This window comes from Cottoperca gobio, chromosome 19, assembly GCF_900634415.1.
Source record: "Cottoperca gobio chromosome 19, fCotGob3.1, whole genome shotgun sequence".
In the NCBI taxonomy this organism is placed as follows: domain Eukaryota; kingdom Metazoa; phylum Chordata; class Actinopteri; order Perciformes; family Bovichtidae; genus Cottoperca; species Cottoperca gobio.
In genome coordinates, this window is record NC_041373.1 from 19,424,747 (window position 1) to 19,449,104 (window position 24,358).

Here is a 24,358-nt window from a genome sequence, read left to right on the forward strand (position 1 = left end):
ATAAGGAGGAAGGACTGAAAGGAAAGACAACATTTTAAAGTTGTGCAAGAGCAACGAGGGTGAAGGAAAGATTTAATGCAATGATGGGAGTGCATTGATTCCTCCTGTGGTGATTAGGCAGAGACTATTTCTTTCTTCAGGAGGATGTGATGTGCTCTACAAGATGACAGGTACACTAGTGCTTCAGAAGCAGGCGCTGTGGATTCTTTGTGGGGTTTTGCTCACTGCAGCTGGAGGTGAGAAGCTTCATTTTCTATCAAATTAAGACTCCAAATACAAATGTGATGTTCTGTTCTTCAGGTGAGGGATCAGAGGGATCTTCAGATACACCTGGAGCTGGACCGTTCTCATGACACATTGAGATGTGAAGTCATGATTAACTGCTGCGAAAGCTTCATTGTTTTAGCGTAGAGGTGGGACGTTTTAATTATGGAAGAGGTTAAAGAAGTTGTGGTTGTGCAGGTTTTCTGTAACACAGACAATAACTCTAAACAATGCAGGGATACAAATAACAACAATAACATTCTGCTTACACATCGATGCATCCCTGATGTGATATCATGTCTGCTTTTACTTTTGATACATTAAAACCATTTTGCTTCAAATGTCCTTTAAATGTAAATACCTGCAGTATATTTTATACCTGCAGAGATACTTATCACTCCCTCACACGGTTTGTACTCACATGATCAGCTCACATTTCCTGATTAGATCAACACAAGCAACAAGAGTTAACAGGAAATATATCAACATAATCTTAAAATGAAACATTGCAGGTGAAATGTGAGAGTGTATGTAATCTAGGAAGAAATGCAACAGCTGTCCTGTGACACCTGCTGGGACTGCCTCTCGCTGATGATGTAAACCTGCTCTTCTCATCGTGTGATTTATGATCTCAGCGGGTTAAATTAATCGTACAAATTGACTTCCTGAACACGGCTGTGGAAATAAACAAGTGTTGATTTGAATCAGCTCATTTTATGTAAATAGCTCCTCTCGCATGCAGTCAGTTCAGTGTGTGTCCTGCCTTCCAGAGGACACTCACTGTCCACAAGGTGGTCAGATCCACCTGACCAGCCGGCGATGCTATTGGCTCTCAGAGAGGCCGTCTTCATGGCCGGAGGCCCAGCTTTCCTGCAGAGAGACTCGGGGAGGAGGTCTGGCCTCTGCGGACAGCCTGGAGCTGCAGAACTTCATCCATCACTCCTTTCCAGTGTGAGTGCTACAAACACACATGCTCATGTGTTTGTATATTGTTCATATTCATTTACTTCTCTTCTGTCATGTTGGTTTAGGAAAACCACTGTGTGGGTCTGGCTGAAGGGATCGGGGGGAGAGGGGTCTGACCAGGGTGTGGAGCCAGTGAGTCCTTTAGAGAGTCCGGGGGGGTGTCCTCAGACGGCCTTGGGGACACAGGGGCGGTGGAGAAAGGCTCAATGTGCTGGACGATACCTCTTCCTCTGTGAAAAGGAAGAAACTGGTAAGACTTTTGTTTCAAAGGAGAACACCAGAGACAAACGTACGTCTTCAAGTTCTCGACAGTCTTGTGATAGAGACGGAAACTAACACTCTGACGTCGACACGAAATGTGTATTTAAAGTACCATGAGGTGATTTCTGTGAATCCCTCTTCATGCAGAGTCCTTCTCGTCCGTGGACAGATACCTGACTGGGTTGGATCTCATGAGCGGCGTCTACGCTCAGACCCAGATACAGCCCCTTCTCAACGTCCCAGACATCGGACAGCTCACAGTGGAGGTCAGTAAAGTGTCACAGCTCATAGACCCAATAAACCTCCAGTGAGGAGTTACAGGTCAGCACGGCTTTGTTACATTCAAACCAAACAAGTTTGCACGATGCTGATTAAAGCAGGGAAAGCTCTCAGTGTTTCACAGTATACTGTAGTTGTGGTGTCTGCAGTGCTCTCTTCAAGTCTTCCCCTGCACATTTATTTTTTATCTGAGCATCCACATCCACAGAAAGCTGCTTCTCTGTTGCTATGGTCTCTCCCATACAGTAATTACTCTCACTGCCAGAGGGGGGAGACAAAGGTTCTGCACTCCACCTTTAATATAATTAAAAACATATAAATCAAAGGTTTTGTGCAGAGTTTGTGTTGTTGTTTTATGTTGCGGTGCTACTTTGACACTCACAGATGCAGCTGTTCCCAGGGATGTGGTTCAGTCATGCGGGTCAGTTGGTATCAGTGGAGCTGGTGGTCCGGCCCAGCTCAGTGTCCTCTCTGGCCCGTGTCCAGATCCTCCGACCCTACTGCAACCCCAACCACCACCTGGTACCTCCAGGTACAGTACAGCAGTTACTATGAAGGTTTAGTGCAAGCTCCTGTTGGCTTAACACCGCAGGTAGTAATCTGCTCTTTCTTCTTCTCTCCTCAGGTTGCAGCTCTCTCCTTAATCCATTCAGCTGTTGCTCAGCAGTACCGCTGTGTAACACCACAGGGGGCTGCAGCATGGGCCAGTACTGGTGCCACCTGCTGGAGGCCTGTGTGCCCACCACCAGTCCCTGCAGCCCCTACGACTCTGCAGCAGGGGCCCGTGGCTTTGCTTTACCTCCCAGATACGCTGCAATACCCCCCTTCTACCACCTGGTGGCCGACCTGTCTTTAAGAATAAACCCGAGCTCTGACCTGAAAACTTTAAGTGTGAGTTGACCTGGAGCCGTAGAGAGCTGCAGGAATGAATCCTAAAACCCGGTGATGAGTTAGCATTTCTGCACTTCCGGTTCCCTCGTCTCGAAGTGAGTGGGTTATTGGTTAGATGGCTGAAGGTTGGTGCTTACAGCCTTTATGCTTAAGAGACATAAAAGGTCAGTAAACATTAGCTTTTTACTTCTGACCAAAAAAGTGGTGTTGACTTAACTTTCAAGCTTTTTTTCTGCACAAATCCAAATTCCAATGTAAAAGTCCCTTTGGCTTTTTGTCGAGGGGAACCACGGTGATGCTAACTTCCGGGTAGACCTACAAAAATAAATCATCCCTGCAGCTCTCTATTATTTTACCTATGATGTTTGAAGACAAAATATATCAAAAATAGATTCCTCACACATTTTCTGTTTTATTTCGGTAACAGCTGCTTCTTCTAGATCGAGCGATCATGGTGTACCCTGATGACATTGTGGCTATACAACACACTCGCGACTCTGGAACATTCCTACATTGCCTGAACAGTGAAACCTCTCTAAACTCCCCCTGGTGCCAGAGTTACATGTCCCTTAGGAGAACAGAGTGGGGAGGCTGGTGGGAGGGAGGCCTCACTTCCCTGCCCCAAGGAGGCCAGTGGGTGGACGGGGTGGTGTGTGATCTGAGGATGCTGTACATGGACAATCTTCACAAAGGTACCGAGCATGATGATAACTTCGGCTTCACCCACAGAGAGACAACCACAGCCCCAGATATTTGGGCCCTGACGACCGGTCCTACTCCGAGTCTGAGATCTACATTTGAGCTTAACGTCATACACCCTGTGCCAGATGAAAAGAACCAGATTCATATCCAAATCAACGTCCCAACACTTATCGTTGTAAAGGTCCTGTCTGGAGAGAAAGCCAGGAGCTCATGGTCAGCCCCAGTTCTCCAGAATGGGGTCCCCTTCCGTTCATCTTGCCCCGAAGAGGTGGCTCAGTCTTGGGCTGGCTGTAAGAGACAGTCCTACGATACCTGGTTCTCCTCTGTGACCTTGGTGTCGCCCTCAGTCGGGGTTCAAACACTGAACATCAGTGTGATGGATGCAGTAAGCTCTCAGAGTGTGAGTGTGAGTGTGTGTGGCTATGAGGCAGTCACAAGGCTCAGTGTTGAGCCACATGGATGCCGGAGGATGCTCATAGACACTCCACAGGTGAGAATGCAACATACACATTCTGCTTATTTGACCAAATCATTTAGAGCAGCGTGGCTCCAGAGATGGTCAGTCCATCACTATGCTCCAGACTGAAATATCTCACAACTATTAGTCAGATGCCATTTGAAGTTGGACAGACATTCATGGTCACAGAGGATGAATCCTAATGGTTTGGGAAATCCCTGTAGTTTTCACCTTTTGAATACAGGATCTCGAAAATATTATTTGTCATATAAAATACATCCACTTGTTCTCGAAGGATTAGCAAAACGTTTGGTAATGACATTCATGACTTATCCTAAAGCTGCCTTCACATGATAGGAAATGTTCTCTGTGCTCACGTGAGGTCAAATAGGTTAACACTTCTAAATGTCCAATACTTTGGTTTATGACCAAATACCTAAAAACCAAAAGACATTCAACTTTGTTATATTTAGCAAATGTTAGCACGCTAACATGCTTCCCCATGGTGGTGAAAAGTGCAAAAAGTCACCTTAGTTCTATATTCTCTAATATTTTTTATGTGTTTTGCATTGTAGTCATTTACAGCCAAAGTGGAGAGTGGTTCCTCAGTGATATTCACATGGGTGATTGACAACCTGGAGCAGTTTGCCCATGAAGGAGAATCTTACAGTGTAGTGTTCAAGAAACCTGCTGAGTATAAGCTCAGGGTAAGATAATCGAGTCGTCTCTATCGATAAATTACATTTCATTACATGCTGTGCTCTTTTTGGAAAAGAAAAGAAGTAACCTGTTATCTCTCTGCTAGGTGACAGCTTCCAACCGTGTGAGCTCCCAGAGCCAGCTAATCCTCCTGACTGCTGATGAAATGACCCCACTGGCTGAGCCAGAGTTTGTGTCAGTCCGGGAGGTCGTATCTGTGGATGCTACACACCTCTACACTCTCAGGGTCAAAGTGGACATCTCCCTACCAGTCAACTTCAGGTAGGGGTGTCAGAAATCCTTCGGGATGGCATTCTTTATATCCCTGACTTTAAAACGAAGACTACCACTTGAAATGTTTCCTTCTGGTGTCATGTATGTCTGATGTATGTCATGTAGATGGGATTTCGGGGATGGCAGTAGCGAGGTGGTCCACACACAGTCTTCTCTATGTCAGAACATGGAAGGGCTCTTGGAGAGAGGAGAGAAACAACTTTATGTCCAGGACTCGGTGAACTATACTTATCCAAACCCAGGTAAACACACACACACAACTATCAAATATGAACTAATCAATATTTTCATTTTTACAATGGATCAAATGATTATTCGTAATGTGAGAGGGGTTACTCATAGTGATGAACCCACAGAGATCTATCACCTAACTTTACAGTTCCCCTCAGCTCTACAAAGCATTTTTGAGGTCATTGGTTTGGTTTTACAGTCTGCAGCGTAACCGATAAGGAACAGTCACAATCACTGAGCATCTAACTAATGAAGATAGTGGAGCATTTAACAACCATACAGCCAAATATTTCCCCCAAGGAGTTGGTGCAGACCAAACCACGAAAGGAAAATTGAAGTGAATATTGGACTTAGGTCTGTATTCCTTATGTGCAAGTTTTATTTGTCCTTTCAATTAATTATAGGTTCTTAAAAATCTGCTTAATGTGTCTTTATTTTGGTGAGATTTGGTGGTAAGAATGACACTGGTATGTATTTTCCTGTGTGTTTGTTTCATGCAGATGACTACACACTCCATGTCCAAGTCTCCAACCAATATGACAGCACTGACGCCTCCATAAAGATAAGTGTCCGCCCTCAATTGCATCACCTCCTCATTTCCTCTTCCCTTGCCGTGCCCCTCGTCAAACAGACTCTCCTTCTGGAAGCTTCTGCAGAGCCCTCCACCAACGCTCTCGTCTACACATGGGACTTTGGCGACGGCTCTGAAGCTGTCCAAGGCATCCAGCGTAAAGTCAACCACACGTTTGCATCTGTAGGGGTTTATAACGTCTCAGTGTGTGCCAACAACACCCTTGCGGTCCTGACCACTTGGCTCATGGTGGAAGTTATGGAGAAAATCTCTGGATTAATGGTCAGCTACAACGGACCCAGTGAACTAAACTCTGCTACAGATTTCAGAGCTGCGGTGGCCACTGGTACAAGTCTCATGTGGGTTTTTGACTTTGGTGATGGGTCCCTGCAGGGAAACCTAACAGATGGTTTCATCTCCCACGTCTATAAATTGCCGGGAAACTATACAGTAGATGTTACTGTCTCAAATTCTGTCAGCCAAGCTCATCAGTCTATCAATGTAGAGGTCTATAGGTTGGCTGTTAGTGGAGTTCTTCCTACAGACTGCATCATGAGTGGAAGAGACATTCAGTTTACCGCTCTGCTGAATGGGAACACATCCATTCTGACTTTCCATTGGCTGTTTGGAGATGGATCATCTCTAACTGTAGTAAAGGGACAGTCTACATCCATGCACACATTCCAAAGCCAAGGGATTTATCATATTAGTTTAACTGTGTTTAGTTCTGTTACAACCGTATCGTTTAATACGAGTATCTGTGTCATAGCGCAAATAACCAACATGACAGTTCAGTCATCACAGGAAGTCGTGGCAGTTGGGGAAGAGATATGCTTCAGTGTGTTGGTTTCCCCTGTACAGATGAGAGGTTACCACTTTAAGTGGTTTAACAGCACCTCTAGTCTCATTGCTGTGACAGAAAATCCTCAAAAGTGTTATATCTTTAACGATGAAGGTGTTGCAGAGGTGTCAGTAACAGCAAGTAACAATGTCAGCAACAAAACAGCCAGAGCGAGTATCACCATTCAACACCCTGTAAGTACGCTGTCTGTGGCGCATGATACTCAAAGTGGCACACTGACAGTCAATACATTAGCCTCATTCTGGGTTGCCACTTGCACTGGCAGCAATGTGTCAGTGCTGTGGGACTTTGGAGATGGATCTTCGGTGGAGCAGAACAAAAATGTGTCACATGTCTTTACCTCGACGGGTCAGTTCACAGTCACCGCCACAGCATTTAATGCTGTTAGCCGTGATTCTGTGACCCTTAAAGTAAATGTTTTACTTGCTATTTCAGACCTTTCACTTCACACCAACCAGCCATATGCTGTAGTGGGAGAAGAAACTCTCATCTCAGCAATTAGCAGTGCTATCAGTAGCACCAACTACTACTGGTCTGTGGATGGTATCACCTCAAACAAACAGGGAACGTATCAGTTTAGATTTTCTTTCCTGGAACCAGGAGTTTATCAAGTGAGGGTTATAGCACAGAACTTGGTGAGTAGAAAGGAGGCAGCTATTTTAATAGAGGTCTTTGAAAGAATAGAGGGTCTTCGGATTGAATGTCAGAGCCTGACAAACGTGAAATACGTACCAACCCAAGAGGAACTGCTGTTTATTGGGTCAATCACCAAGGGCTCCAATGTCACTTATCACTGGCTAGCTACACATAGCAGAATAAACCGACAAGTTACTGGTGATGGAAAGCTTTTTCATATGTCAGCGGAAACTACCGGTGGGATTTCAGTTCAGCTAAGAGCTTCTAACAAGTTGGGTAAGACCACCAGCATTGTGTCTTTAGTTGCAGTACAGCTTGTAACAGGTGCACACATTACAACACAATCAAACATTGTGGCATTAGGGAAATCTGTGAATGTCTCTGTATCGGTGGTTACTGGGTCAGACTTGGAGTACCTTTGGTTTGTAAAATCTGATCTTTCACCTCTGCAGACACATTCACCTTTTCTTCTCCACACTTTTACAAGTGTTGGTCATTGTCTTGTTAGAGTTTCAGTTCAGAATGTCCTCAGCCACTGCGAAGTCACAAAAGAGTTTAATGTTCAGGAGGAGGTCTTAGAGGCGGACTTTGACATTGAAGGAAAGAGGCCTCCATTTTATACCAACACAAGTGCTGCCGTTCAACTCCATGGGCTTATTCGGAAGGGTAGTGATCTGGACTGGAACTGGGAAGTTAGAGATGTTATGCTTTTTAATGCTTCTAATCAGACCGTTATTTACACTTTTCCATGTGCAGGCACCTATCAGGTGTCTTTGAATGTCTCCAATGGGATAAATTGGCAGATGGTTTCACACACTGTTACAGTCGAGGATGCAATCGAAGGTCTAATGCTGAACATTTCCGAGTCTTCTTTCTGCACAGAGGAACAAGTTACTTTTATTCCAACACTCTACAAAGGAAGCAACGTAAGCTTTGCTATAACATTTAGAAACAAAGACTGGATTCATAGTCAGGGTGTTCTTGAAGGGCGGTTCACCACAGCAAGCCTTCCTGCAGGGACGCATCTAGTTACAGTGAAAGCTTGGAACCAGGTCAGCAGTGCTGAGGTGTCTTCCAGCATCCTGGTCACTGAGCATATTCAAGGTTTGCGACTTGTGAACTGTTGTTCTGAAGCTCTAGAGGCTCTCAAAGGAATCCAGTTCAGGGCAGAAGTTCAAACTGGACTTCCAGTCAACATCACCTGGATATTTCACTTGGTGGAGTCTGAGGCCACCTGGCTCATGGGAAAAGAAGTGATCTTTACTCCACCAAAAAGTGGTTCACTGTCTGTTAGTGTACTCGCCACTAATGGAATATGCTCCAAGACGATAAATGACTCTGCCACAGTTCAGTGGCCTGTTAAGAAGGTCAAGCTTGTCTGTCATTCAGAAAGAATATTTGTTGGACATGCTGTCAGGTTTTCTGCAAAAGTGAATGGAGGGAGCAATCCCAGATACCTCTGGGACTTTGGAAACTCCACTGAAGGATTGGTGACAGACTTAAGCACAGTCAGTCATACGTATTACATTCCTGGGAAATACAGTGTTATGGTCAAAGTTCTCAACAGTGTCAGCGGTGTGTCCACACAGATACACATCGAGGTGGAGGAGCCCAAGTGTTCCAGCCCTCAAGCTTCTCTCGTCCAGAGCAATTCTACCATCTTCAGGTCTAGAACAAGTTTCTTTGAAGCCAGTGTGGAGATTAACTGCTCTGCTTACAAAGCCACGTACCTATGGGATATACTCAAACAGTCAGATTGTACCAATTTAGAATTATCTGGGAATAAAGTGATTCTTAAAAGTCAGGTGGATGCAACTTTACCTTTTCTCTTACTCCCGAAGCATACTCTCGACATGGGACAGTATTGCCTGGTATTCACCGTTTCTCTCCAGGGAACTCCTCTACTTGTCCAACGAAAGACCAGCATTACCGTGGTCCACTCAAAGCTGGTAGCTGCCATCAAGGGAGGATCACACAGACTGTGGCCCAGCCTCAGTGACCTTGTCCTGGACGGATCAGAGTCTGAAGACCCGGACATAGAGCCAGCCGTGAATGATACACTGCAGTACAACTGGACCTTCATGACATTGGTAAAGGCCTCTTGACGTTAAAGCAAACTTAGTGTAGTGAAAATGATAATAATTGCTGGAAGTTAAAAGAGTTGGAAGTACAGGATAAGATAAGACAAAGTCCTCTCCTCTCTTGAGATCTATGTAGGTGATACTAACACCTGGGCGTTTGTATTTTCTTTTAGAACTCCACTCATTTTGTAAAGCAGCCCAATGGGAGTAACAGCAGTAAAATGACTGTACTCAGCACTCAGCTGCACCCAGGGACAGTCTACGTTTTCACCCTTACTGTACACAAGGCAGGGAGGAGACCTGCCATTGTCAACCAGACAGTGAGTATCACCCATAATCTCCATTCTTACACAACAACATGTCTTATCACATAAAAACATCAGCTTACTGTATCCTTCTTATATATCTCTTGCAAATAAATAGTTTTGGAGACTTGGGCAAATATGGAGGACGTTATCATTGATTCACCAACAAATTGAATCCAGACACTCCTCACACATCCCTCTGTCTCTTATTTTAAGGTGACTGTGTCTGAAGGTCCTGTGCTTCCTGTGATTGTGGACTGTGTGTCCTGCTCTGTGCTGTCCTCCTCTCACCACATTAGTTACACCACCCCCGTCATCCTCTCGGGACAATGTGGACAGTGTGACGACCAGACTCAGGTAATGATTCAGACACTAACGTCCAGTTTACATGTAAAGTCATTCTTTAAGTAAATAAAATGTAAACAATTTATGCTAAATATTCTCTAAAATAGTGACAAAACATTTGAAATGCAATGGTAGGGAAAGTGGAAACTTATTCTTTATCTTTTTAATTGTGGTGTTTATCTGTTTAGAGAACTCATTTGGGATTAGACCGTTTAATCTATATCCAATCGCAGTAATGCTTAATTACATAGATACATGAACAGTACAAGGGTTTATTATTTGCAGGGAAGAAATATAGAAATATTCACAGACAATAAGACATCCAGTGTTATTAAAGTTCACGTATGCATCTTCTCACAGTACAAATGGAGTGCTGAGGACCAGACTGGCATGACCTTTGACCTTAACGAGATCTCCACATCTACAGGGAGACATTCTCCTAACTTGGTGGTGCGTTCAGGTGTCCTGCAGCCAGGCCAGAGTTATACTTTAGCTCTCAATGTATCCCAACCTGGCAGAGGGCGTTGGGGTAGCGCCAGCCTGACGATACTACCTAACAATCCCCCACACGGAGGCCTGTGTGATCTCAGTCCAGAGTCAGATATACGTCTGCTGGAGACAGTGGTCACCTACAACTGCTCAGGTAACAAGTGTTTTAAATCAATATCTTTATCACTGCAAGCTTGTTGGTTTAAAAAGTGAACTTCTTCAACAATCGGACTGTGTTTCGCTAACATCTGTTGTGTATTGTTAGGGTGGCAAGATGATGAAAGCAGGGCCTCTCAGCTGATCTATACCTTCCAGGTAGCACCCTGCCAGCCCATCGGCATGGTGTGCCCCCTGCTCACTCTGTACAGGTGAATACAGGCCTCAACCTATCCAGATATCCAGATGGCAGATATCCAAATCTTCTATGCGCCTGTCATTGTTTACAGTCCAATTACCAGATTACGACCGGATTGTTTCACAAATCAGAGATTGTATTTCGACACAATGCACATCGTCCTCTTTTTCTCTCCACAGACTATTTACCTGCATTCAATCAAAGCCTCTATATGTGTTTATAGAGATGACTTCCCGACAAACTTAAACTGTTTATCTTTTATGTCTTAATTTCTCTCCCTAGAGGTACTCGCTCAACATATGGCAGTCTGGTTCCAATGGGAAGTCCTGGGCTAGAAAAAAGCTTGTCAGTTATCACAGTTACATTGCTGGTAGAAGACCATCTGGGGTCAAAGGTCATGGCTCTGAACAGGTAAACTACCAGGAGTTGATGCCTCCAAAGATAAACCCATTCATTCTGTGTGTTGTCATGTGCATCATGTCACTATACTTTATTTTTCAGTCTAAGGTAATAAAGAATATTTATGTTATTTCACATTATGCCAAATGTCTTTGTGGTATTTTAGTGAACTCTCTTCCTGATTGATTTCTCCAGAATGTTGACGGTTGAAACTCCTCCAAAGGACGCAGCTGCTAGTCAGTGGCTCAGAAACAAGAGCCAGACAGAGTTGTGGGCTTTAGTCCAACATGGCAACCCTCAAGAGATCATCCCTTATTCCATCGCCCTCAGCAGCCAGCTGAATCAGGTCGTGTGTCAGCATCAAGTGCATGAAATGACAACTGATGATGATCATAGTGGATGTGAGAATCTCCAAAGTGAGGTGAGTGAGTGACATGAGTTTCCCCCGTCTGTCCACAGATGGACTCTGGACAGACTGACATCCCGCTCATGGACAGAAGGGAGATCCGTGAAAACGTGACCCAGGCCCTGGCCTCTCTCGCCGTGTCCTCCCTGCTGAGTGTTGATCAGATCAGCTCAGCGTTGTCCCTCTCTACCGTAAGTCATCACCGTTTGTTTCCTCGTCAGTCTCAGTCCAAAACATTTAACAAGTCATCAGTAATATTGGAAGTGCTTCATGAGACAGCTGCAGGAAGGCAAACATAGAAAGATTTTAAATCCATTGAGAACATTCTCAGTGTTTCACGCAAACACAGACACACAAAGACCAAAAAGTCATAACGTCATACTTGTCAAAATGTTCCCTCTTTTTCAAACTTTCAAGCATTAAAGTGGCAATAGACACATATTTGCTTTAACTTATCACTAAGTAGTAAATGTTGATTGCACAATGTAATGGCTGTAGAATAATGAGACCATTAGCATTTAGATTGCTTCTCTATAAGCCTCACTTTCACTAATTCTGTCTGGGTACGATCTGTTTGGGAAATGAACGCTCAATTTACGGCACAAAGCCAAAGAAAGCCACATGCAGTGAGTCCTGTGCACTGTCGCCAACTCTATTCCAATTAAATTAGCGAGCACTGGCTCAAAGTCAACGACCTCATGTGCTCATTTGCATATTGGTGATGTCATTGCGCATTTATTTTAATAAAGCTTAGTGCTGGTTGGTTGCAGCTATTATAAGATACTTGAATATATTTCTTGATTTTTCCCTGATAGTCTGAATAAGTCGCCATTATTGTGTGTGGCGAGCAGTATGCTCTGGGGAAAACACAAACAATAATACCACTTATAAACATTTCCTCTGATTTCTCCAGGCTGTTCCGAGTGAACTGATAAGTGAGAAGTGCCAGGAGAAGGTTCTGGAAGCTGTGGGGAAGATGATCCATGTCATGGATGAGCAGATGAGTTCTGGTGTTTTGTCAGCTGTGGAAGCAGGAAGGAACATCCTGAACATCATCGGTGCTGGTCGACCAACGTTTCCTGCATGAAACCGTCGTGAGCTCCCGCTGAAGTTATCAAATTGGTGAATATGTGTGTGTTCTTTGTTTGCAGGCAGCACTCTGGCTGCTGTGTGTGAGTCTGTCGGTTCTGACCCGGCGCCCTCCGGCACTCTGCAGGCAGCGTCCACAATCTCCCTGTCAGCGCTGCGTCACGCAGGGGCCCTAATGCGCTCCCTGATGCACTCACGCGTTCATGGCGAGGCGCCTCTCTCGCTCTCCACCGATTACATCAACACAGTGGGTTTCCATGGAGACCCCTCCCACCTGCTATGCACTCCACTCCCCTCTCAGTCACCAGCAGCTGACCGATGTCACTTTCACATCCCCGCCTCCCTGACTGCTCACCTGAGGAGTCAGAAGTCGGAGGTGGTGCAGGTCCTGTTTGGTTTGGATGCAGGGTCCAACCCTTTGCTGACCGCAGCCGACCCTCCCATTTCCACCTCTCTGGTTGCCATGGAGCTCAGCACGCCGCAGGGCCGGCCCATACTCATCGAGGATCTGGACCCCGAACAGGCCATACGGGTCACCCTGCCCAACAGGCACCCTGTGGAACGGGATGATGGGGGTGCAGGAGGGAGGGCAGCTGGGACATGTCTTCCTGTGACGCTCCCCACTGAGGGGAGGCTGAACCTCACAGTCAAAGCCGTGGACGGACTGGATGAAAACGCAGGTTTATACATCTCCTTCAACTTCAGCCTGGACCCAGGTACAGTACATCTTATAACCAGAAAGACCAATGAATGCCTTTGTTTGTATTACTTTGCACCTGTGGACCTACTTCTGATGGCTGCTAAGCTGCATTTGATCTATTTAAAGCCCCGATGGTCAGAATGTCTGATGGCCTGCTCGCTCTTCTTTAACGCTGTTTTTGGGGTCAACCTCTGAGGAAGATATCTTGTTCTTTAGCTGCTAAATGCTTCTCTGTGTTCACCTGAGCAGCGGCTGAAACCTGATGCTGTGAGAGCGGAGAGAGTGAACACAACAGGAAACAATGAGCTGGAAGTCATTACAGATCTTTGTAAAGCGAGGGAAGCTGCGCGACCCTTTCACATTGTCCCATTGTTTTCACTTTGACTTTGATTTCAGTTTTAGTTTGTGGAACTGTACTGGACTGGAGGAGAGAGAAAGTCAGACATGTTCACAGTCAGACACATTGTGGCTTTAACGTGTATTCATCAGGAATACAAACATAAGAATACAGTTTGAAGATGTTAGTGTACAGGTCGACTTCATGTCAGGATGTCTGAAGATATCTGACGTTGAGCTTTCATTAAGGTCGATCATGCAGGGCCTTCATAATTATAAATGTACCTTACTGTATATCTGTGAGTTTGTGCATGAATTATTCATCCCAAAGGCTGCTTTCAAACTGCATTATGCATATCTAGGAGCTACTCCAGTGAGTCTGGGACATGTCAAGATAGAAGTGAGCGCTGCAGTGCCAGGGACTAATGCATCCCATGATTCCCTCGTGAGACGGTGGACTCTCAGTCTCTCTGCTGCGACCGCCTCCACAGAGGAAACCGTCTTTCTGTCTCCACTGTGAGTCTTTCCTCTTTTCTGTAACTCATCGTACGATCACTCCTTCAGTGACTAAAGGACATGACCGACATGTCTTCCACCACAGTTTGGACGGGACAGACAAGCCTCTCTCTGTCCACCTGACCTCGTCTCTGGCGGACGGAGGGCCCGTCCGTGCGTCAGTGTGTGTGTTCAGCTCTGTGTGCCAGTACTTCAGTGTGAAGGAGCGGCGTTGGAGCAGTGAGGGTCTGCAGCCACTGGAGGGCAGCACGCTCCACGCAGCGCGCTGCCTCACGCAGCACCTCACCATGTTTGGGGCCAGTTTGTTTGTTCATCCTGGGGCTGTTGTTCTGCTGCCACCGGTACGTGAGAACACAAAGCACTTTCTTACTTTAATATTTACTGAATTTTACTTTGTGCATTCAACCAAAAGTATTGTGTATGTTGACTTTTTAACTAAATCAATGGTGATAGATTCAGTCTTATACCCATGTCTTGCTATTGGCCCAAAATACCCAAAACATGCACACTGTCCTAAAATGAGTGTAATTTATTATATTCCCTAAAGATACGTGTAGTTTGTCTCTCTAAGACCACACACCCGCTAACATTATTGACGTGCATGAACTTGTTTCATCTTGACTTTAGGTGTAATGAAGTAGCAGGTTTCCCCCACGATCTCCCTCCATGTCCTTGAATCTGTCGGTGTGTTAAGCTTCGCACATGCTGAGACATTCTGTCATTGTAATTTCCCTCTCCCATGTATCCCTAAAGTACATAGTAGAAGAGGCTTTGCAGTCTCTCAGATTGTGTTATAGCTGTTGCATGTATTTTAAAACAAATACAGCTAATCTGTTCCCCAAATGCAAAGTCAGGAAGACAACAGTGACCAACAGGCTCTTCTGTCTCTCCCTCCATCGTCCTTCTCTGCGCAGCCGGGCGGCCCCGTGCGCAACATGGTGGTGGGGATTGTGTGTGCTGTCCTGGTTCTAATTCACCTGCTGGTGGGGCTCATCGCCCATAAACTGGATCACTTGGACAGCTGGAGGCTGAGCCAGGTGCCTCTGTGTGGCCGGCCGGGGCTGTACCACTACAGAGCGCTGGTGAAGACCGGCTGCAGGCGAGGAGCAGGTCAGCCAGGGACGAGTCGAATGAAAGACAAAACATAAAAGCATTGTCACGTGTGAGTCTATGAAATCTAAAGCTATATATAATGATGAATGCACCCATCAGGCACCACGGCACACGTTGGCATCAGTCTGTACGGAGTAAACAAGAGCGGCTCTCGCCATCTGCAGAGGGACGGAGCTTTTCAGCGCGGCAGCCTGGACCAGTTTCACCTGGAGACAGATGACGACCTGGGAGAAGTTTGGAAGATTAGAATCTGGCATGATAACACCGGTATGTGGAAACTGCAGAAAAAAAATTGGTGATCTTTTGCCTATAATGTCTCCCTCTCAAACCAGGAAGAGTTGAATCTCGCTCAGTGTCTCTGTATGTACCTGCAGGTCTGGACCCGTCCTGGTACGTGCAGCACGTGGTGGTTTGGGACCCTCAGACAGACCACATGTTCTTCTTCCTGCTGCAGGACTGGCTCTCTGTGGAGAACCTGAAGGACGGCTCTGTGGAGAAGGAAGTTCTCGCCTCCTGTGAGCTCAAACACTTTCACCTGAGCAGCTCATGTACATCATGTTTGCTGCTAACTAAGTCCTGCGACTGTTCCTCTCTCAGGTCCAGAGGAGCTTTCTCAGTTTCGCCGAGTCTTCACCTCCCAGCTGATGTTTGGGATGGTTGAGCACCACCTGTGGTTGTCACTATGGGAACGCCCCGCCCACAGCCGTTTCACCAGGGGTCAGAGGGTGACGTGCAGCGCCCTCATGCTGCACCTCTACCTGGCACTGGGGGCTCTGTGGTACGGGGGGGTCGGCACCAAGGGCCACAGGTAGGACGGCTTATAGGTGGATATATATCCACAGAGCGTGTTCATGACTACTCTTTCATTCTTATGTTGTTATTATTTAACCATTGATACAATAAATAGCACTTCAATGCCATAAAGTATTGTGAGGCAACATTTCATCAACAAGGCAAAGTGCTTTACAAAAACCTTTACAAGCATCAAGACAAAGTGCAAAAGAAAACACGTTGTGACATTTAAATACAAATGAAAACAGTGTTTAAAGAGCAAAGAGAATAGAGAAAAAACAAGCTCACGCCAAAGTTACAGCTGTGTAAGCTTCTTATATTATGTTGTTCAGGATGTAACAAATGATTTAGTACTTATGTCTTACTGTATTATCACTAATACAACGTTTTATAATGTTGTGGCTCTTTCAAAGGGACATTATGTCCTTGTGTCCATCATCACAAAGCTATATTCTGAGCGGATGATGTCTGCCCCTTTGCTCCAGTGGACCGGTGTCCGCCCGGCTGCTGGTTAACATGGAGGCGGTTGCCGTGGGGATGACTGTTGCAGTACTGGTGTTTCCTCTCCAGTGTTTCCTCTGTTTCCTGTTCAAAAAGACTCACAGCCAGGTAACTTAACACATCTCCTGCATCGTCATGGTACCTTCTGTCCTCTTGTGACCCTGATGACCCGCCACGCTGCTAATTAGAGGTCGTTACAGCGATGTGTTGAACACACACACTTATCTCAGTGAACAAACAACGAGAGGGTTTTATCTGAGTGTACACTGCAAAGCTCAGGCTGCAGTGTGTGTGTGTGTGTGTGTGTGTGTGTGTGTGTGTGTGTGCGTGTGTGTGTGTGTGTGTGTGTCACACACACACACACACACACACACACACACACACACACACACACACACACACACACGCACATGCACACACACTTTACATTTGTTATTACCTGTTGAGGTATTGATGTAATAAATGTCATCTAATGAAATGACTCTCTCTATCCCCCCCCCCCCCTCACACACACACACACACACACACACACACACACACACACACACACACACACACACACACTGTACCCAGGTAACTGTAGACATGTCACTTCCTCCTTCTCCCGTTTGTCACTCTGTGGAGATGGACGTCTACCTCGGCCAATCGGATCTCTCCGGCCCTTCCTTCCTATCTCTGCCAGACTCCTCTGGCCCAGTGCGGGACAGTCCTTCATCTGTGAGCACACACACACACACACACACACACACACACACACACACACACACACACACACACACACACACACACACACACACACACACACACAGACTTGCTCTTCTCCTCCTGTCTCCTTAAGTGTTCTTCTGCTTCCTGTAGTTACTGGACAGCAAGGCGTTTGACTCCAGTATTCTGGACTTTTGGGCAGCGTCTGGTTTGGCGCCCCAAAAAGACGGAGCATGTCAAGAGGAGGTCATCGGGACATGGCCATCCTGCGACAGCCTCCTCAATCTACCGGCAGGCCAGTGCTTCACCAAGACGAGCCCAGCCCCCGTCCCATGCAAGGCTTCACCTGCTCCGGGCTCGATGCGCCAGCTGAGGAGAAAAAAGGCCCTGATGCAGCTGCGCCTGGCTTCACCTTCTGCTCCCCGTTGCATATATTCCATTTCAAAAGACTTTCCCAGTTCTCACCAATCCCCTGCTGCACTAGATACAAAGGTCTCCATCATCAAAACCAACCTAGTGCAAGTTCATAACCACAATCTGAGGACACTTCTGACTCTGTCTGGTGAGAAACTGTTTGAATAATGATGAGAATAATCTTAATTCATCATGTATCAGCGTCAAAGCGAGTATTGTGAGGTTTCATCCCCTCAAGCAGAAGTGTGTGCGGGCAGGTTTGAGAATGTACACTGCTTAAAAAGGAAATTACAGCACTTCCCCCAAAATCCCCCCATTGTAGCTGATAACATGAGTCGGGGGAATACTTAGAAATACATGTGCAGATAGTCTGATTGTGTTTCTGTCCTTGACGCCAGAGGAGGATCTGCTGATGTCTATAGCAGCAGCAGCAGACGACACAGATGCAATTAACAGCAACTCAGACAGCGGGTGGGACTCCCCGAGGACCATCACCTCCCTCTCAACCACGTGAGGATGTGTGAGTCGCTCATTTCATGCAGCTGCGTGTCGCTGAGCACATTTATGACTGTGATGTTGTGCTTTGAAGCCGCAGCACGTCCTGCAGCAGCTGGTCGGATCAGAGTGAGGAGAAGTTTCTGTTCGGTGCAGAGATCCACAAGCCAGGTCCACAGTGTCCCACCCTGCACGGTGCAGGACTCTACAAATGTCCCTCCGTGCTCTCTGTAGACTCGGTGGCCAGCACCTTCCTGCCGAGCCCGTCTCCCGACTCCACGCGCTCCTCCTCCACCACACGCATAGGTACGACTGTGGAGCCACAGCCCTGTGATGCTCCACCTCTGTATTGTAAACTAAAAGATCATTTCTCCATGTGTTCCCCAGGTACATTCAGGGTTGTGAGTCCCTGTACTAGAGTAAGATATAAAGAAAACACCAAATGTTATCTTTTCATTCACACCTCACTTCCTCCATTCCAGGCGTGGCTCGAGGTCAGCCCAGCTGGCTGCTCCCCCCCTGGGCACTGTGTGTGATCTACCCCTTGGTGGCCGCGCTGCTCGGAGCGTGCCTGGCTGTGGTCGGACTCTACGGCAGCTTCTTGTCCAGATCGGCGGTCCTCATGTGTCTGGTATCTGCTCTCTCTGCCTTCCTCGCCTCTGCTCTGCTGCTGGAACCTCTCAAGGTGAGTTCAAACGTCTTCTAATGAACTCTTAGATCTTTGGTGGATAGTTCCTTTCATTTGCGTGTCTTTCCCCTGCTCAGGTGTGTGTGCAGGCCTTTGTCTACACAGCCCTGTGGAGGCCTGTGGATCCAGAGGTGGAGGACCAGCTGGCTCAGCAGAGCACCGTGGTGAGGGCATTCGGAGAGCACGGTGGGAAGGTACGGCCACCATGTGGCTACGGGCTGCTCCAGGCTAAAGAGGAGGCGCGCAAAGTCCGAGCTCTGCGATCACTCATGAGGGTGAGACATCACTTTAACACTTTGTGGCAATTTGTCTCTAGAAGCATCTTTCTGTGAACGATCCTCTGCACCTTCTCTGCAGCACTGCGTGTGCCAGCTGTTGTTTCTGTTGCTGGTGCTGATGGTGAACTACCAGGACGGCGTAGAGCAGAGGCCGGGCAGGCTGCTGCACTCCGCTGTCAGACGGCATCTGCACACTGCACCCCGGGGGGTCCCCAACCTCACCTCCCTCCGAGAGTAAGGGCAACAGCTGGTTACTGTCCAAGCACGACACCAGACTGAATGTGATGGGGAGAAAAATGAAGACTGGACTCTGCCTGTTCCACTGGACACATTATTATTATTATTATTACTGGTCTTTGTGTGTTGTGTGTTGTGTGTTGTGTCTACAAGATGAAAGAGAGTAAAAGAAGCTTGAACGTTGGGACAACCCTGACAAAGTGTCTGTCCATTCTCTCTTCCTCCAGCTGGGCAGACGCAGAGCGGTGGCTCAACCATACCTTGGTGCCACACCTGCACCAAAACCCGACTCTGCGCCTGGTCGGATCAGCGCGGCTGCAGCACACACACACTCTCGGTCCTCTGGCGAGTGTCTTTCTGGGAAACAGCAGCGTAACGACACACCAGCTCATAGCTGACTTGCACATGGCAGACTGGAGCAAGAATCAGTAAGTGGATTAGTGATAGCGAGGTGAGCAAGGGGAGTACTTAACCCTCCAGTGTCCTGATGAAATCAACACCATTAGAGACAGGTGGAATATATATTAAATACTAAACATTACCACTTTCATTAAGAAGCTAACCCTAACCCTAACCCTAACCCTAACCCTCTAAATTCAAGTTTTACAAATATTGATTTGATGTTTCCTAATTGCTCTTCTTTAATTCCTCCCAGCTTTAAAACTCTCGTTGTGGACTTCACACACTACCACAGAGAGTCTGGTCTGTTTGTGTGTGTGTCCATCCAACTAGAGTGTGCTCAGACACAGAGAGTCGCCTCGTTTCTCTCCATCCATGCACTCCTCCTCCCTTCACCCGTCTCCGGACTGGACCTGCAGGTGGCTCTTACGGTAAAACAAACACCTGAAATACATAAAGATGAAGTATTAGGCATGTTTCACGTTCTTAAGTGAAGGATTCAAACATCATGTGTTGTGATACTGCTCACACTGCAGGTGCTTCTTCTCATCTCTGCTCTCCTCATCTTGTTGGGGGAGCTGTGGTGTGTGGCTACTGAGCGTGCTCAGTATCTGCGTAGAAACTGCTTCCAGATTCTTCTGGCCTTGTTGTCCTTGGCAACGGCTATCCTGCAGCTCTGCTTCCTGTCCCAGGCCATTTGCTGTGTTTCCAAGGTAAGAAATGAAAACGGAGAACTTTTAAAGTAGTTCACCCATAAAATGACCGTTTGTGTAGCAATCATTCTCCCGTGTTTCCTTTTTATTCTTGAAGAAAACTTACTGTTTCTCTCCGGCCTCCAAAACACTGAGGGAAGTCTTGATGATTTGAAGTAAATGGAGCCGCGTTTACAGCACAGCTATAACAAAACATCTGTTTATAAACTATAACTTGTGCAGTATAATAAAGTCTCATTTATCCAGTTTTTGCTAAATATCTTAGAACACTTTCACATAAACTCACGTTTCCACAGGCGTGCGACTCGTCTGTGAGGATCCGAGTCGCCACATTTACTTAAATTCAACAAGACTTTCTTGATGCTTTCGAGTAATAGATTATACTGATGATCATTTTGGGGGTGAAGTATCCCTTTAAGAGAGATTACCTTCAATGCACCTTTAACAGGCCGTTGGTGGCAGTTATAGCTACATGAACATACCATCATTCATTATAATGTCAAAGAAAAAGACAGTTCAAATGCTCTATGTGTTGCTTTGATGACATTAAAGTAATGTGTCATTTAGCTGCGATCCCAACCGGACGGCTTCATCGACTTCTTCAGTGCCGCCCTCCTGGTGCAGAGGAGCTCTCAGTGCGCGGCTGTCCTGCTCACTCTGCTCGTTCTGAAGGTGAATGAGAGCGCTGCTTCATCGTTATACAACCGGTGCACTGGTTTCCCCCGCTCTATTAAAACGTCTACTCATTTCCATTGCTGTGTGTTTCCAGCTGCTGGGAACCTTGAGGTTTGTGCGGAGGTGGGTGGCGTTGGGCAGAGTGCTGCAGAGAGCCCGGAGCGAGCTGTGGGCTCTGACCGTCCTGCTGCTGTTGCTGCTGCTGCTCTGCACTCACCTCGGAAACACGGTAGAAGAAGAGTTCAGCTGAATCGATAATAACAAAAGAAGAAATGTGCTTTGACATCTTTCCGTGTTTGTTTCAGCTCTTCTCCCGTTCAGTGGAAGGTTTCCTGTCAGTACAGCAGAGCAGTGTGTCGGTGCTGTCCATGCTGCGTGGCCGGATGGCTCTGCAAAGACTCTGCAGGGTCCACCCGGTCCTGGGCCCCCTCTATGGGCTGCTGCTGGTGGGGGGAGGTGTTTGCCTCCTGGCCAGACTCTGTGGAGCTGTTCTCATCCTTGCATACAGGTACCAGGCACAATATTACTGGTAGTGTGGTTGTGTGGATAATGACCTCAAACCCTGGCAGAGCCTGAGACACACAAGAGCTGATCAACATGAACACATATTAAAAACGTTTCGGATTCAGTTACAGCTAGATGTTAATAAAGGTTCTGTGAGGCTGTACTTGTGCAATCTATCCAGACATTTCAATCAAATCCACAAAGGTCAACCTCAAGGAGGCGCCAGAGGAAACATCAGGGGATCACCAGAAGGTTTAAGGACTAAAGTCAGATGTGTGATCGTAATTTAACCAATGAACACGCTGAATTGAGTTTGATTGATACTAGAGAAGGTATATATAATATTGGGTTTCTATTTGCTGTGTCCTTCAGGGCCGAGCAGGCTGAGCTGTACCGTCCAACCATTGAACCCCAGGACTATGAGATGGTGGAGTTCTTCATCAAGAGACTCAAACTGTGGATGGGACTCTCCAAAGCTAAAGAGGTGGGATTACATTGGTTGTGGTGCAACACGTCCACAGTCACTTCATGTTTCTGATTCCACACATTTATTTTATTTCCAGTTCAGGCACAGGGTAAAGTTTGAAGGTATGGAGATCCCTCCTTCCAGGTCCTCACAGGAGTCCTGTCTCTCCACCCTGTCTTCCACCCTCCCGTCTTCCCGCTCTCCTTCCCTGTCCTCCTCATTTCCATCCCCCCGTCCCCTGTCCTCCGCTCTCTCTATGAGGTCTGAGGACTCGTCGGTGTCTGAGGCTGGGTTTGACGTCCAGCCCTACCTGGACCGCCTGCAGCCCTGCGTCAGTGCACTGCTGTGTCGTTTTGATCAGGTCAATCAGATAACTGAGGATGTTCACAACCTGGAAATGGAATTAGAAGAAGCTCAGAGAAGGAGGAGGGATAAGTGGATCAGTAACGAGGATCAAGGTGCAGAAGAGTCGGCGAAGGCAAAGGAACTGACGGGAGAAGGAAAGGAAACCGTGAGAGAAGTGAGACACAGGAAGACCGGTCTTCTTCACCCCAAACCACGAGTCTCCCTCCCATCCTCGTTCTCTTTCACTCCCTCCACACTTCGCTCCTCCGCTGCATCGCTCTGCAGAATTCCCCGTACACGTAGATCCTACTCTGAGTCTCAATCGGTACCATTCCAGCCTCACGCATCAAGCAACAACCGTACTTCTGAAGCAGCCAAGCTTGCATCTGGAATCTGTGCTTTGAGTCCTGAAGGTTCTCCTGGATATGGCAGGTTCCCCAGGAGAAGAGCTTGGCATTCTGGGACCTCTCATTCAGCTGATGCAGCTCAGAGGGCTTTCCACAGCCAAGGTGGAGTTGCTCCATGCGGCAATGGAGGAGAATATTTAGCATTCACTAACACCAGACCCAGGAGTGAAGAAGGGGCAAGACAGCAAATAAATGAAGGAGTCCCCAAGAAGAGGAAGGCTTGGACTGAACAAGACTGACCTTGTGTTCACTGATGAACTGATGGATGTGGATCTGAATGGATCCCTGTGCAGCTACAGAGAGCTGGACTGTATTTGTTGCTTCTTTGGCGCAACATTATGCAACACTGGTTTGATGGATTCATATAGTTTGCTAACAGGTGCTCTTCAGGAAACATTTAATCTATGATGCACGTTCTCCTCCCATAATAACAGATGTTTGTATCAGAGGTACTGACATTTATCAATTTATCAATACTACAAGTCAGGATATCTTGGACTATGCTGCTTTGATTTTGACCATCCTGGCCCACAACTTCAAGGAACTGCAACTCTAAATCACTACCTTTTAACATATTGACAAAACTGATCTTCATTCGCTACTAATGAGGTTTTTGTAAAATCTTCCAATGAACAACAACCTGGAGGCTTTGAGCAGGAATAATAAAATGTCCAATTTTGAATGTGTCACTAACTATTGCACAGAGAAAATGAGATTCTAGCATACTGCATACATAAGACATTTATAATAAATAAATCCATTAAACTAACTTCTCCTTCTGGCCTTATTTAGATTATGAGTTCTGGGACTTTCCTTTGCTACAAACTAATGAACTCCACAGCGTGCACCTGCACGGTAAATAATGGATGTGCAATTCATTGTTCAAACCGCAGTTACTATTCAAGACTAAAAGCCTGTTGATCAAACACACGAGGGCAGTTGGGAGTAAACCAGGTTCTTATTCTGTGAGTGAATAAGAGAGAAAAGAGGAGGAAGGATGTAATATTTGTACAAATCAAACAGTTATATACTTTTGTAAGAGGATATTTCACTCTGCGAATAAAGACATCATCTGAAAGTGGGCGTGTTTCTTCAAACATTAGATTTAGAACACTGTGTCCACTTGTGTTTTAATAATGTGTTTAGTTGACACGCTGCTGAATGAATATTTGATCAGCAGTGATTGGTAGTATTATCTGACTGAAAGAAAAGACCTTGATATGAGAGTAAACACACGATAACGAGCAGCAACACACTTATTACTGAGCATCACATGCTGAGGTCACTTCAAAATAAAAGTTTGACTTTAATGTACGAGAGAAAGTGTTTAATATTGATAATGTGTTTGGATTTGATTGCTCATAATATAATATACACAAAAATACACAATACACAAAAGAAAAGACATTTAAAACAAAGAATACAGTTAAATATTAGAGTAATATAATACAGGAAATAAGTATAAAAAGCATCAAATAAAAACAAAATACAC

The 24,358-nt window shown here is 46.2% G+C and overlaps 1 protein-coding gene across 1 annotated transcript; it reads left to right on the forward strand.

Moving 5' to 3' along the window:
- Positions 1-163: 163 nt before the first annotated feature.
- pkd1b (polycystic kidney disease 1b) lies at positions 164-23,938 on the forward strand. Its single transcript, XM_029455998.1, has 41 exons — positions 164-236; positions 1,035-1,215; positions 1,296-1,480; positions 1,639-1,757; positions 2,155-2,302; positions 2,396-2,661; positions 3,089-3,853; positions 4,396-4,527; positions 4,656-4,801; positions 4,919-5,055; positions 5,545-9,203; positions 9,716-9,856; positions 10,205-10,487; positions 10,599-10,701; positions 10,971-11,099; positions 11,283-11,433; positions 11,547-11,684; positions 12,407-12,551; positions 12,645-13,298; positions 13,981-14,134; positions 14,310-14,475; positions 15,049-15,244; positions 15,347-15,514; positions 15,622-15,762; positions 15,845-16,055; positions 16,525-16,648; positions 17,114-17,257; positions 17,399-17,807; positions 18,058-18,169; positions 18,249-18,460; positions 18,637-18,839; positions 18,920-19,117; positions 19,200-19,354; positions 19,585-19,785; positions 20,013-20,187; positions 20,293-20,469; positions 20,847-20,874; positions 21,236-21,373; positions 21,466-21,652; positions 22,021-22,132; positions 22,212-23,938. Exons 1-41 carry the CDS (start codon positions 164-166, stop codon positions 23,103-23,105), a joined length of 12,060 nt encoding a protein of 4,019 aa, XP_029311858.1. The 3' UTR covers positions 23,106-23,938.
- The last annotated feature ends 420 nt before the right edge of the window (positions 23,939-24,358 follow it).

What these genes read in the sequence shown, in the direction of transcription:
- pkd1b (XM_029455998.1), top strand. Translation starts at nt 164, where the DNA reads ATGACAGGTACACTAGTGCTTCAGAAGCAGGCGCTGTGGATTCTTTGT. An exon ending in CTCCTCCACCACACGCATAG is followed by an intron (nt 18,461 to 18,636) that starts GTACGACTGTGG and finishes CCTCCATTCCAG; the next exon opens with GCGTGGCTCGAGGTCAGCCC. An exon ending in TGCTGCTGGAACCTCTCAAG is followed by an intron (nt 18,840 to 18,919) that starts GTGAGTTCAAAC and finishes TCCCCTGCTCAG; the next exon opens with GTGTGTGTGCAGGCCTTTGT.